At 35.4% G+C, this 14,543-nt stretch overlaps 1 protein-coding gene across 3 annotated transcripts in view; it reads left to right on the top strand.

Annotated features, from left to right (window-relative positions):
- FMR1 (fragile X messenger ribonucleoprotein 1) overlaps nt 1-14,543 on the top strand; it is a 29,698-nt gene that overhangs the window by 6,941 nt on the left and 8,214 nt on the right. For all 3 annotated transcript variants that reach the window (XM_065729743.1, XM_065729744.1, XM_065729745.1), the window contains exons 2-10: nt 1,332-1,384; nt 2,352-2,445; nt 3,863-3,934; nt 4,196-4,344; nt 5,359-5,452; nt 5,539-5,655; nt 10,528-10,698; nt 11,070-11,148; nt 12,864-12,973. In XM_065729743.1, coding sequence (XP_065585815.1) covers nt 1,332-1,384; nt 2,352-2,445; nt 3,863-3,934; nt 4,196-4,344; nt 5,359-5,452; nt 5,539-5,655; nt 10,528-10,698; nt 11,070-11,148; nt 12,864-12,973 — 939 coding nt within the window. The remainder of the gene's footprint in view (nt 1-1,331; nt 1,385-2,351; nt 2,446-3,862; nt 3,935-4,195; nt 4,345-5,358; nt 5,453-5,538; nt 5,656-10,527; nt 10,699-11,069; nt 11,149-12,863; nt 12,974-14,543) is intronic.

Below are 14,543 nucleotides of genomic sequence, written 5' to 3'. Positions count from 1 at the left end.
AGCATTCTACTTTATTGTACTGAATGCCTCTAAGTAATGACCATTGTGCATATGTGCTGCTTACTTTCATTATAGTCAGCTGTTGGAGCTCCATATTGGTCATCAGGTACTGCTCTTCTTTGATCCTGTAAGATACTGCTGTGATTTAGCAGATGCTTGAGAATACTTCATGAACGAGGTGCTGGTGACATTTTTTTAACCTCTTAGGTGCCATACCTAAGAGAAACTCCTAACACTCTTAAGATGTGAATTATTTTTCTCTTGGAACTTTGAAAAGTGGGGGGAATGAAACATAAGTTGTAATTAATGAACTGTAGCACAAGAAAGTTACCAATAAGTTATTTTCAGTTTACTGAGAATTTGTTGTTCTACTGGGGTGCACATCCATTGATAGAATTAGGTTCTGTAATCTCTCTCGCTCTTGGACTTTCATCCACCTCTGCTTTGCTAGGGCATGAGAAACATGAACAAATGCTAGTGAAATACTCAGCCTGTTGCTAGTGCCTTTCTATTTCAGCAGTTTTTGAAGATATTTTTAAGAAGAAACAAGCTAAAGACTCTTTTCAACCCTCATTGCTGTGCACCCTGTGTTTGAGGTTATGAAAAATATTTTTCTTAGTTATTCTTGAAGTATTTTAATAGAGTATCATCTTGGTGTTTGATGGATGGGGGAAGTTTCAGCATAAAGCTGAGAATTTATCAAAGGTCATTGAGTTCAGTAGTGTATGTGGGGGGAAAAAAGCACCCTCGAGGCTTAGACTTAATTCTGTACTCTGCTCCGTAGTTGTGTGGGAGACTTGGCACAACTACTATTCATTGCCCAGAAGAAAACAAGGAAGGCTGTGGGGCATTTCATTTAAGTTTGTATAATAAGGAAGCTGACTGTGTGAATGAAAATAGTACTAGAATGAATTTGTGATTTTTGGTCGTACCCTGAGGTAAGTTAGGTGAGATTTCTTTTAAAGAGTAGTACTGTTTAATTTCTGCACTGTAATTTTCTCGTTGGAAAGTACAAATTGATAGTTCTAATATATTAAACTTGAGTTATATTTCATATCTCATAATTAATGATGTTGTTTGTTACTGACCTCTTCCGTTATTTCAAAAAAGAAGGGCTTTCTGTATGGATTGGGCATTCTGTCTGCCTGCACATTGTCAGTCCTGCGTTCAGGGGGTTATCAGCTTACAGGATGTGTTTTATATAAGAGTATTGCAAAATGGAAAAGATTGACTCAAAAACATATTTACATACCAAATTCTGTTGATATTTGAGATGTGCTTTTTAAAACAGTCTGTTGACATACTGTAAAGTACCTTTCTTTTCTTCACAGGCATTTGTAAAGGATGTACATGAAGATTCCATAACAGTTGCATTTGAAAACAAGTATGTATATTGCTGTTACAAGTACAAATACAGAGTTAAGAGAGTTCCTATTTTGAATTTGATAAAACTAAATATAACAGGATGATGGAAAGTGACATCCATAAGATACTGTATACTTCTGATGGCATGCTTAAGGATTAAGAGGTTAACTACTATGTACATTTTGTCTGTGCTTTCAATTGTTTAAATATTTTAAAGAATGAAACTAGAAGATGGTGAATGTTCTTGAAAATACGTAATTGGACATGCATAATAGCAACCGATGTTTGAGTAAGCAGCAGTACTATGACTGCTTCTGTCTCACATGAATATTCTATTTTAGATTTTCCCCATTACATTATTACAAAATTTATTTTATACATAGTAATAAATGCCAGTTTCCCATGTTGTGCTGCTAAAATATGGTAAAAAAAATTTAAACATGTTATATTGTTAAGCTCAGATTTTGTTTCCTTCAGGAGGGAACACCAAGGTGATGTGTGTGTGTGTGTATATATATATATGTATGTAATTTTTTTTCCTGGTATGTCTTTGTTATGGAATCATGAGTATTTTTAGAAATTGTTTTACTGTTATTTTTGAAAAAAATCTGCTTGATACATTAATTTTATTAATTCTTAAAGAATATTAAAATACAAGTTGAATTTAGACATAATGTGGGTTACTTCTTTATAAGCTATAGGTAAAAAGACTGATTTTTGAAGAAAGAGTTCAGAAGTTAATGTATTTTTTTTTTAAACTGCATTTTGTTGGGGGTAGAACCTGCAGCTATAAATAATAATTAAAAAAAAAAACCTGGAAGATTTCAAAGCAGTACGGTTAGAAGCAGAGTTTCAATATATGTGCACAAAAACTCTGCAAAAATGAAAAATGTGAAATAAGTTGATTTCCAGTGCAGTTCTGACTTCTTTCTTTCTTAAAAATAAAGTGAAAGTGTTTAGGTCATTTGTTGTATTTTTATTTGTAGCTGGCAACCGGAGAGACAAATACCATTCCATGATGTGAGGTTTCCACCACCTGCAGGCTATAATAAAGACATAAATGAAAGTGATGAAGTAGAGGTATGTATGCTCTGTTAACAAAACTTGTTAAGAGAAGTGAGAGAATTTCTGGTGAAAATGTTGGACAACTCAGTGCAAGATTTGTCTCCATATTATATGTTGTCAGTCTTTTGATTCCAAATACTACGTAGAAAATGATGTCAAACATGTTATCAGAAGATATTTTTGACAGTATGACAGCATTATGTGCACACCAGTTTACTGATGTGATCAGATTTTCTTTGATTATGGATCCTTTATTTGTCAGAAATCAAATTATTTGGAAATAGCCTGGACTGTAGTTCTTTATCTACATTTAGACTTCATTTTAACTTTATAGGTGTTTGTTAGCAAAACTTATACAGAATGTAAATTTTCTCATTCAGCTTTATGTACGTAAGTTGCTCCAAAGGTAATGGCTTCTTTTATTTCCATGGATACTACAACAGATATAAAGAGCACAATAGCACTATTGGACAGAGCATATTCTCAGCTGCAAAACACAGTTTTTCAACACTGTTAACCACTGTTAGCTGTTCATTTTAGCCAGCAAAGAACAAAGGCCAAGCTTGTAAAAATCTGCATGAGCAAATGTCACCTGATAAATGCCAATGGTATTTTCTCTGTGAAGAAAAAATTGACATTTTTTCTTCACAGAGAAGTTCAGTTCTATTCCTCTGCTTCATTCGAACTTCCATGTCAGGCACCATTCCGTGAGACCACTTCTGCTGCTGCCTGTCACACGGTGACAAAATCTAACAGAATATTGACAGGAAGGGTAAACTGTCATGTGACCAGCATGCATCTTTAACATCATAAAATAGCAGGCCATCGTATCCATTCATGCAAAATACAGTAACCATAAAGACATACCTGTAAATAAATATGTATAGGTAGAAGGAGCCTGGATTTAGTATGACTGAATCTTCAACATTTTCAAAAGCAGTAATATTTTCTAATTCTTATTAAAAAGTGAGATCTTTGCTTAAATAGTATGCAAAAAAAACCAAAAACCTTTTGATTTGAAAAATAAGAAAATGTAAAAAAGAAAAATGATGTAGTTATAACAAATATCATATATGTATTGAGGTAGTAGAGTTGCATCGTCATGTCTTCCCTCCACCCTTTACATCTGCATACAGTAAAAAGCCTTGTATAGCAGAATACAAAAGGCTGAATTTTCATTTTTATGGACTGTATACAAGATTGAAACAACTATTGCTGGTAGATCTCTAGAATCTTATATAAGTAGTTTTATATCCTGCTTACATTTGCAGTAGATATTTCAGCTGTTACATGCATGCTATTTAGTTCTTAGATTGGAGACTTTAAGTACTGGTGCGTTTTGCTGGTCTTCACATCTGTTGCAGAGCTGGTGGTAATACTAATCTGTATCAGCTTTTGGGCTACAACTATATAATGTGTGTATTTTGTTCAGGTTTATTCCAGGGCAAATGAAAAAGAACCCTGCTGCTGGTGGTTGGCTAAAGTGAGAATGATAAAGGGTGAGGTAGGAATGTGCATATAATATATACTTACTTATTTACAGTTTTTGTTGTGTTGCTCTCAATTATATCAATGTGCAGTGCCTTTATATTTCTCTCCAATTTGAAATAATTTCTTAACTAAGGTGGTTGCAGTTACCATTAATTTCAATCCAAAAAGTTTGAATTTAATTTTTGATTTAACAAGAGTGCCTCTAACTTGATAGTAAAGTACTTACTTTTGTCATTAAAATGTGTCTTGGATGATTTTATTATTTTTATATCAGTTTTACGTAATAGAATATGCAGCCTGTGATGCTACATACAACGAAATTGTCACAATTGAGCGTCTGAGATCTGTGAACCCTAACAAACCTGCAACAAAAGATACTTTCCATAAAATCAAACTGGAAGTACCAGAGGATTTAAGGCAAATGTAAGTGCAAGCATTTCTTTATAAATTGTTTCAAAACATGGGTAACTTCTTGAGCTTGCGGAAAGGAGGAGTAAGAATGCTTTTTATACCTTATAAGTAACTTTTAAAATATTTATTTAAAAATACAGGAGGTAGAAATGTGAACATGGATAAAAGATGATCTTTGAAATGTAATTTAGTTCTGCTGGATTTAGGGCTTGTGTGCAGGGCAGATACAAGAATTTTATTCATTACGATTTGTATTCTTACGCCTGTTATGGTTAAATTAATGAATCCATTCCCTGTCATCTTTGTTGATAGATGGTAAATGTTCATTATTTTATTGTTAGAGAATTTGGCAGTATGTCTATGTTGGTATTTAATGACAATAAAAAAACATACTGCAGGACATAAGATTTTCTGATGATAGCTCTGCAAGTAGTTATACAGTGACTAAAACTTCCCATAGTACAGTGCAGAAACAGCTGGCTTTCTCCTAGAACACTGACATCTTTTTTTTGTAAGTATTCTGAAATCTGGATTAATGATTCCCCTCTTTTAGCTGCAGAACTAGCTATTTCTTGAGAAGTTTGTTATTGCTCCAATATGAAATAAGTTATAAATTCAGATTAGTCTTGTAGTTGTAGAAGTTAATGTTATAGTAAACAAGTTCACTAAGTAGTAAGTAAATGGTAGAAGTCTGGAGAAGCAAAATACTGTGCAAGATGAGCATGAAGATGTTACAATGCTGCAGTAGTTACAGTGAAGTTGCATGTCATACTGTTGCATAGTGTGTTTGAAATTTTAGAGTTGCTGAATATAATGATTTTAGCTTTTTTAACATGAAGCTTAAAAACTTCTACTTACGAAAAGAAATAAAAGCAAAACAAGTACAGTAGATTTGTGCCCAAAAGGGAGGACTTGGATATAGATAGACGGGTTTAAGATTCTTTGAAATTAAGAAAGGAATCATTTACGCTGTGAGCTATAAATGCAGCAGTTTATTATTTTAACTTTGTAGTATTTTATTTTTAGGTGTGCCAAAGAGTCTGCACATAAGGACTTCAAAAAGGCAGTTGGAGCTTTTTCTGTAATATATGATTCTGAAAACCATCAGCTTATTATTTTAGTAAGTATGAACAACTAACCATGCCAAATGTAGTAGTGTTTGAAAATTTCATATATAATACATTATTTTCTTTATTAATAATTTAGTCAATCAACGATGTAACAACAAAGCGGGCAAATATGCTGATTGATATGCACTTTCGAAGTCTACGTACCAAGTTATCCCTGATCTTAAGAAATGAAGAAGCTAGCAAACAACTGGAGGTACGGATTTTTTTTTCCTCTGAAGTAATTTTGGGTTTAAAAATAATTCCCAAACACTTGATAGCTGATAGGACTTAAATGGGAGGTAAAAGTAATTATTTACTGATACAGTAGGTAATAAGTTTATAGTTACAAGGCCTGTTCTTGCAAATACTCATTTTTGTACAATTTCCACAATTTCATGCCCAGTCTTTTCTATCACACATGATTTTGTGTTACTAAATAAGAATATATATATTTTCAAACTATTAAATAAATGTGTATATGTGTAAATGCACATACTTCATGGTATGAACCATTAAATAATCAGTCAATAATAGTGCCATGTTTGATAGCTTTGATTTACTGTTTTTAAAAGCAGATGGACTAAGTGTGGCTTGATACTGAGCTAGACTAGAACAGGATCTTGCAGAAGAAACATAGTGGCAGTGGAATCAAAGACAGGCAGCCTGGGAGGAGTATAGGGATGCTGCAGCCCTGTGTAGGGGTGGGGTCAGGAAGGCCAACTGGATCTGGACTTTGGGGTGTAAAGTTGAATAAGAAAACTTCTATAGGTACATCACCTGGAAAAAGAAAGCCCAAAGGGGTGTACTCTCCCTGGTGAGCAGCACAGACAGGCTAGTAACAATGAACAGGGTGAGTGCTGAGCTATTCAACAACTTTTTGGCCTCAGTCTTCACTAGTGACTGCTCTACGCACAGCCCTTGAGTGGACAGTCCAAAAGTTGTGAACAAAGCCAAGAGGAAGGTCTTGTGCTGTTAGTGGGGGCTGCCATGACCCAGGTACAAGCTAGCGGATACAAGGATAAAGCACACCCTGCTGAAAAGGACCTGAGAGTAGTGGTGGATGGCAGCTGGACGTGAGCCATCGCTGTTCCCTCACAGCCCAGAAAGCCAACCAGATCCTGGTGCATCCAAAGCCGCACAGCCAGCCGGTGTGGGTGGGCATCTGCCCCTGTGCTCTGTGCTGTGAGGTGTACTGTGTCTAGTTGGGTTGTCCTGAGTACCGGAGAGACACGGAGCTGTTGGGAGTGTGTCCAGAAGGAATCCACAAAAATGATCCCAGGGATGGAACAGCTCCCTACAAGGACATGCTGAAGGATCTAGGGCTGTTCAGCCTGGAGAAGAGAAGACTCCGGGGAGACCTGAGAGCAGCCTGTTGATATCTAAAGAGGGGTCACGAGAAGGGAAGGGCAGACTCTTGAGGGTATGTTGTAATGGAGCAAGAGGAAATGGTTTCAAACTAAAAGAGGGGAAGATTTAGATTGGATATAAGGAAAAGGCTTTTTATAATAGGAGTGGTGAGGTGATGGAAGAGGTTGTCCAGGGAAGTGGTGGAATCCTCATCAGACTCTGAGCACCTGATGTAGCTGTAGATAGCCTTGTTAAATGCAGAAGAGTTGGACTAGATGGCCTTTAAAGGTCCCTTCCAACTCAGAAGATTCTATGATTCTATGAAAATGAGAGGTGTATCTGTAGGAAAGGGCGAGGCTCTTGGCAGTATGTACAAAGGGACTGGTTTGTCTCTAGATAAAACGTTAAGAAATTATCTTAGAGCAGATAAAACTTCAGATATTTCTGTAACTGGAGAGTGGGTGTTGACTGGCAAGAAGTTTGACTCATACTTGTCCATGTTGGGGTGGGGGGGAAGAGAAGAAGGAGCAAGCTAGGAAATTAGAGAATCTTTATAAGTAACCTACCGTTGTACTTTTTCTCTGTCTACAATTCAGAAAAAAATAGTAGCATTTCCAAAAACTTCTTTTTTTGATTCATCAGCAGGAGCCAGATGAGTGATAAAACTTTGAACAACAGTTTTTACGTGGATGTATACCAACCGTGTAATTTTTGAGCCAGATTTTATTGTTCCCACCCTGCTCCCCAGAAAGGATTAGATCCACTTTTAGCTTTAAGTGTTATGGAGTTCAAACCTCTTGTATCCAGTAGGTGCACTCACAGCTGCTTATAGGAAGTGCCTGTTTCTGTTACTCCTGTTAGTCTCTTGATTTCTGTATTTGAGAGCTGTAATCTAAGATAGTTTAGGCCTTAATTTTCTGAAGACCAAGAAGGGATCAGTTTATTATTGATTTTCCTTTTTGAGCACTCCCACTGTAGTTTTTCAGTAATCCATTTTTGTTGTCTTCCAGAACTGACAATCGTGGGCAATTTAACTCACGAAATGTAGAGTATTATTTCAGAGGTGGGAAGAACAACAGCCTTTTCAGAGCTCATTCTCTTTGTGTCCCCACGAATGCATGCAGCAGAAGCTGCTGTCATTAATTCCCGTCATTAATTCCCATCTCTAACTAATCTGGGATTCTTGCTCTTGTTCTAAGCCTGAATCTTTTTTCTGCTGTGGAAGGCTGAAGGGTTTTGTTTGATTGTGGTTAGAAAGCTGTAGTTCTGCCTGAGCCGAACATAAGTGAAAGTTATTGTGAGATAAATATATATGATTATAATGGCTTATACTTTTCACGTTTACACTAAGATCTGTAAAGACAGTTTCATTCATACTCAAAAACTTCAGATAATAAACAATTGTATTCATAATTTGTTGAAAAGCTAATTGACACACAAATATTTTGCACATATCCATGTGCAGTGCAATTATTTAGTGAATGCTCTTGACTTTACTAATGGTTTATTGTTTTGATCAAACAAACTCCTTTCTGCGCCATAGACTTTGGAATGTTCGATACTGGTTCTTCTATAGCTCTAGGTAGGAAAGGTAAAACTGCTATGATGACTAACTAGCTTCTCTTTCTTTTCCCTTTCCCTCTGTTGTTTTTTACCTTCTTTCATTTTTGCATGTTAGCTTCTTGCATGGCCTTTGTTCTTAAACATGAGTTTTAGAGCATAAAGTACAATAACCGAACAAATTAGTTTTTGTTTACTTCCTTTACTAATTAGGCATGGCTTAATTATTTTGAGATTTTAAAAATGCCAAACTTAGAAATCTACTTTAATATTCTGGTTTGTATTTTATTATCTCTGAATGCAATTCAGACGTGCATCTAAGTATTCATATACTCTTTGTGTATTTGTTTCTCATTAATCTATTCAAAGAAAATAGTTAGATTTTGCAGTGTTTTGATTCAAGTACATCTTGTAATATGTAGTTTCTGGAGAAGCTAATGATATTTTAGTACACACTATATGGAGTTAGCCAAAGACACTCTGTGGTCATGTAGCTTTATCTTTTCTTCATGTTGTAGCTATTTGTGTTAACAACTGATTGACTTTGTCCTCCTATTCTCTGTTCTCATTTGGTGGTCTGTAACACGTTAACTAGTGAAACAGCTTTTGGGTTTTCTGTTGGAATGTAGATGTGCAAACATTCAACATAATACTTACTTTCCAAATTGCTTATGATGCAGTTAAAGAAATGCTTGGTAGGGATCCCTGGATATTTCATGACATTTGGATACTTTGCATTATTTATTGTAGCCAATTCTCCCTTAAAGTGATTTACCACAATATATTTGTTAATCAATGGTTTTAACTTGGTCAAGTAACAGTAGCAGGACAGAGGAGAGAGAGCTTCCTGTGGGTGTTTCCTTGATGGTTTTGTTTTTGGGTTTTGTTTTTTTTGTTGTTTTTTTTCAAATTTATCTGAATGTGTGGCACTTCACTGTCATGATAATCATTTTCTGATTTGTCTCCATATGCTTGTTAACCAAACTCAGTGATATCCTGGTTTCATATAACACAATCATCCTATAAGATCTGTTTTTTGGAAGAATGAAGAAGGTGTAGGAAAAATTTATCAGTCATTGTCATAGTGTTTATAAGCAAATGACTTTATAGGGTTTGTATTTTTTTCCGGAAATGTCCACTTAACAGCTTTCCCATTCATTTGACAGATTGTAAACTTTGTGCAGTTGAGCATTTACCAAGTTGTTTGTTTGTTTTTTGCACTCATAAGCTCTGGTCATGCTAGTAATCTGAGGCACTTGGTATTGACAGAGGTTGTTCTTAGCAAGACAGGATTTTATGACGTTGCCAAAATCTCTTTTTCCTGCATGTCAGAGTATTTTGCATGCCATCCATCTTCACAGTCTGCTAAAAGATAGTTCTCAAAAGTTTCGCTCAGGTACCCATTCTTCATGCTTGCTTTGTGGTGGATGCTACAGTAATACAATTACAAAAACATTGAAACTGTTTTATATATGCTTCTATAAGTTGAAACTTGATGTGGTTTTCTTGGAAGGTCAGGGATGCTTCAAAAAGTTGTTTACTGTGGTCACTAGTGCTATCTTTAACCTGTTCCTTTTTTGATTTTTTTTTTTTGTAAATTTTATCTGTCTAGAAAGCAGCGTTCTTTCCAAAGCTGTTTTTAATTACTTTTATCCTTGGTGTCGTCTTTCATAGAGGAAACCTTCATTAAGATTCTGTAAGCCATCTTGTATTGCTTAGTTGTGCCATAGCAGTTTCAGGAAAAAGTGATAGGAGTTGTGGAACAATTGCCACGTGTTTAATTTGAGGTTACCTGAGCCTCAAACACATGATTGAGAGAGTTCATTTAGTAGCTTAGTAACTGCTGTCCCTATGCTGAAATGGGACTGTGGCTACTGTGAATCTGAAGCTCTCAGATTAACAGGTAGAATTGCAATTCCTGGGTGAGTATTTTAATGTGTCCTCTGAATCCAAGCAATGTGTTGGAGTTTCACCTTAATTTTGTTGTTTTCTGTAGACATCAGTTTCTTTTTTTTCTTTTATGCACAGTAGATATTTATCTATTGAGTGTTATTTACTTATCTCTGACTACAGATTTTAATTGAGCAACTGTTGTTTCCCACTAACTTGAAATGGTGCAGTTTTCTACACAGGTTGTAGGATTTCCCTTAATCACTATAAATATCTGGATTCTTTTCAGAGTTCTAGACAACTTGCATCACGATTTCATGAGCAGTTCGTTGTACGTGAAGACTTAATGGGTTTGGCTATTGGCACTCATGGTGCTAATATTCAGCAAGCCAGAAAAGTCCCTGGAGTGACTGCCATTGATCTCGATGAAGATACCTGCACATTCCATATTTACGGAGAGGTAAGATCCCTTCTTTAACTGTTTAAATAATAGAAAAACAAAAACACTGTGGGATAATCCATCTCAGCAGTGTGTGGTGATAGGACAAAGGGAAATGACCACAAACTGAGGCATGGGAAGTTCTGCACAAATGTGCATGGGAACTTCTTCACAGTAAGGGTCACAGTGCACTGGCTTAGGCTGCCCAGAGAAGTGGTGGGGTCTCCTTCTCTGGAGACATTCAAGACCCACCTGGACGCCTACCTCTGCAACTGGGCTGGGGAGCTGCTTTATCAAGGGGGCTGAACTCGATCTCTGGAGATCCCTTCCAACCCCTACAGTTCTGTTGATTATGTGATCTCATTTCTCTTCTTAAACCCTATGTGTTTTAGGATCAGGATGCAGTGAAAAAGGCAAGAAGTTACCTTGAATTTGCTGAAGATGTCATACAAGTCCCAAGAAATTTAGTAGGTATGTTAGTCCTAGAGCCTGATATTAAAGAAAAATGTCTTCTGAGGTTTTTAATTTTACAACAGGCAGGGTAAGAAAATAAATTGAAAAAGTTTTTTGTGAACAGTTCCTAGGTGATAAAAGCCTTGGAGTTTGAGGTGGGTTTTTTTGTTTGTTTGTTTCCCCCCCCAGTTCTGTATAGAATTTTTCAGTCATTTGTAAGGAATTACTTGCTGGTTTGCAGTTCACAGATGCCTTAATACAAAGTAGAATAGTTTCTAGATTGAGCGAAAGAATTTAATGATGTCCTTTCAAAGATGCTGAGATGCTTTTTCAGCTATGCAACAGATAAGTCATTATTGTACTATCTTGTATTATTTTTCTGTACTTTTAATTCTGAGATATTGTTTGTTTCAAAGCAGCTCTGTAGGATAAACTGAAGACCTGCTTAAGGCACATGAAGGTCAGGAAAACTCTCTGAAGATGATATATCGACTTCGATTATCAAATACCTCGAGAGTCCACAGAAGTGCATGTAGCCCTCAATGTGTGGGGCATTTGTGGAAGCCCTGTTATTGAGTTTCCTTGCTAGAAAGTTGGAAAACTTTAGCGTACCTCATATGAAGCAGTTTATGCAAGCTTCTGTTGAAGCAGTGTAAAATTCTGCAATGGGACAGCTGCTTATAATTGCTCAACTCTGACGTTGTTTTCAAAACAGTAGCTTTAGGGTAGGTTCTTCACTTGCTCCCTCTTGTTACCACTAGGGGGCAAATGAAATGATAGGCTGCTATTGTTATTTTAACTTGAAATATATTTTAGTGTTCCTATTTTCTGTTTAGAACGCTGTGTTTGTGTTTTTTTCAGCTTTCTACTTTTAGTTTGCTTCTTGGCCTGGATTCCTTAAAATATATAATTGGACCGATCACAAAATGCTTTTTCATTTCTAGTGATTTGCCAGAAAATTGAAGTTTGGATTATAAAGTCAAAAACCTTTTACTATGTTCCTGAAATGCTTACATTTTCCTTAACCTAAAATAAAAACTCAGCATCGTTTTATGTATGAACTTCGTGGATGCTGCTGAATTCTACTTATTGTTTTTAAATTTTTATATAATTCAGTGTTCATTTTTGTGTTTTGGTTTACTTTTTGTTGTTGGTTTTATTTTTTTTTTTTAGCTTGCCACCAAGGCTTTTTTGTTTTGTTTATTAGGAAGATGTTATACCAAAGCTGTGTAATGGAGTAAGTTAAGCAAAAGAAGCTTTTGACTGTCAGAACAACCTTTGTGGTCAAGGAAGACTACAAGGAAGACCTCAGTAGTCATTTTTTGTCATCTTTTCTACAAAGATGTAGCGTATAAAATTTCATGGTTTAAAAAAAAAAAAGTGAAATGTAGAAGTGAAAATTCAGTTTTTCTTTGAATAAAAGAAACACTGCCCTATGTGATTAAGAGAAAGGTTTAATTTGCTCTCCAGGGATAAATTTTATCAGCAAAACAGTAGCTGTCATGCACTCAATAGTCTCTGCCTTTATTTCAGTGATGTTGCGTGAAAAGTGTTAAGGTGTATTTCAGCAATCATAAGATACTGTGCTCCTGTTAAATGCAATGGGGTGTATTACGCTATTTTTTTGAAGTTCTCTCACTGTTACTAAATGGTTTTCATTAATTAGAGTTTAATAATACTTAAGTTTTAGGGGAAAAACACTGGAAATTGAGTGTTTTATGTTCTTTTTGTAGGGAAAGTAATAGGAAAAAATGGAAAATTGATTCAGGAGATAGTGGACAAATCTGGTGTTGTAAGAGTGAGAATTGAGGCTGAAAATGATAAAAATATTCCGCAAGAAGAGGTATGTTTTCATTATATGTGATTTCTTTGTGTTATCTGATGGTTGTATTCTGACCAGTGATAAAATAGAAGAAGGAATCTATCTTCATATGGTAGGATGAAGTTATGATTATAATGTGGTTGTTGTTTCTTTCTCCTGCGGTCTAAGTACGGCAGGAAAGAGCTGGTCCTTGTAAACTTATACATTCTTTTAAAATATGACCAAAAAATTAGTCTTCCAAGATGTAGACACAAATATTGCAGGCTTGGTTTTTTTTGTGAAGAACAATAGTTTGCTTTTAAGTCTGAATACAGTATTGGGTTATTTTTTCTTAAGACCAAAGTGGTGAACTCTTGAGCATAAATTTTGGGGGCAGTTTCCTAACTTGCATAATTTTATGACGTGATTTCCAGATTTACCTTTTTTTTTTTTTAGTGAAATAGGTTTTGTTTTAGTAGTATATATAATGTGTCTCTCTAAATTTCTTATGCCTGTAAGTTGCTTAGAATTCACTTCTGAAACTAGGTGGAGGACTCCGCTTTTGCTTCAAAGTTGGCAATAAGGTTCAATAAATAAGCACTTCGAAGTTTTCTTTTTCTTGCAGTATATTCATTGCAAATGTATAAAATCTAACAAGAGTCAGTTTCCCATTTAAAAAAAAGTAAAGGCTTGTCACTGTCACTTTCAGGAAGCTTCAGCAAGCTGTGCATGTATTTATTGTTTTGCTTTTTAAGACTTTAATCCCTTCACTCTTAGTTGAAGGAGTATGGGGGAGGAAAGCAAATCTCCTTTTTAAATGCAGTTGTTGAGCTAGCGCTTGTATGGTGTAAATCAGTGCATGTTTAGAGGTCATGATGAGATAACCTAGTGATTATTAAATTATAGGTTGGTTCAGTTAGGGTAATCAAGCTTTGTCTGCACTGGCATAGGTTTCAGCTTATTGAGTCTTTACAAGGCTTAATTTGACTTTAGCAGTTCAGAGTGAACTGTAATACAGTCCGCAGTACTACTTTGGTGAGACTGCAACTGATAGTCTCAAGTAGTTTAAATCTAGCTCATCATATTTGTGTGGGCAGTACTTACAACTTTTGAATTGCTACATAGACCTATTTTAATAGAGTCAAGTTTTGATGTGGAAGATTTCCTTGCATCTGCTGAAGTTTAGCTATGCTTGGGTCCCTTTTAAGAGATTTCTTAGATTACTTAATTAGCTATGTTGATCTTCAGGTATTTTTTATGCAAAGGTCATAATTCCAGACATTACAACTTCAATTCCAGCACTATATTTTGTAGATATCTAATGAACCCCTTAAAATACTTGAAAGGTAACAGACATATAAGTTAGCAATTGCTAATTATAATTACTAACTTTGTGCCTTTTATCAATTGCGAAAACTTTAAGAAAGATAAGTTCAGGGTTGTTTTAAAAGCTTGAAGTCGTCTTTACTGACCTGCAGCATAAAAGTAGCTATGTGAGAGCAAATGTGATCAACGAAGGTGATACTAGTTATGAAAAAAGGGAAGAAATCTGAAGTGTTTTAATATTTCATTTGGTCAGGAAAAATAAATGCGGACATTGACGTCTAAGTTT

Source organism: Cyrtonyx montezumae, unplaced genomic scaffold (assembly GCF_038088225.1).
Source record: "Cyrtonyx montezumae isolate F1298 unplaced genomic scaffold, pur_monq_1.0 scaffold_11, whole genome shotgun sequence".
NCBI classification, from domain to species: domain Eukaryota; kingdom Metazoa; phylum Chordata; class Aves; order Galliformes; family Odontophoridae; genus Cyrtonyx; species Cyrtonyx montezumae.
The sequence above is the reverse complement of the archived record's forward strand: the minus strand, read 5'-3'. Positions and strand labels throughout refer to the sequence as shown.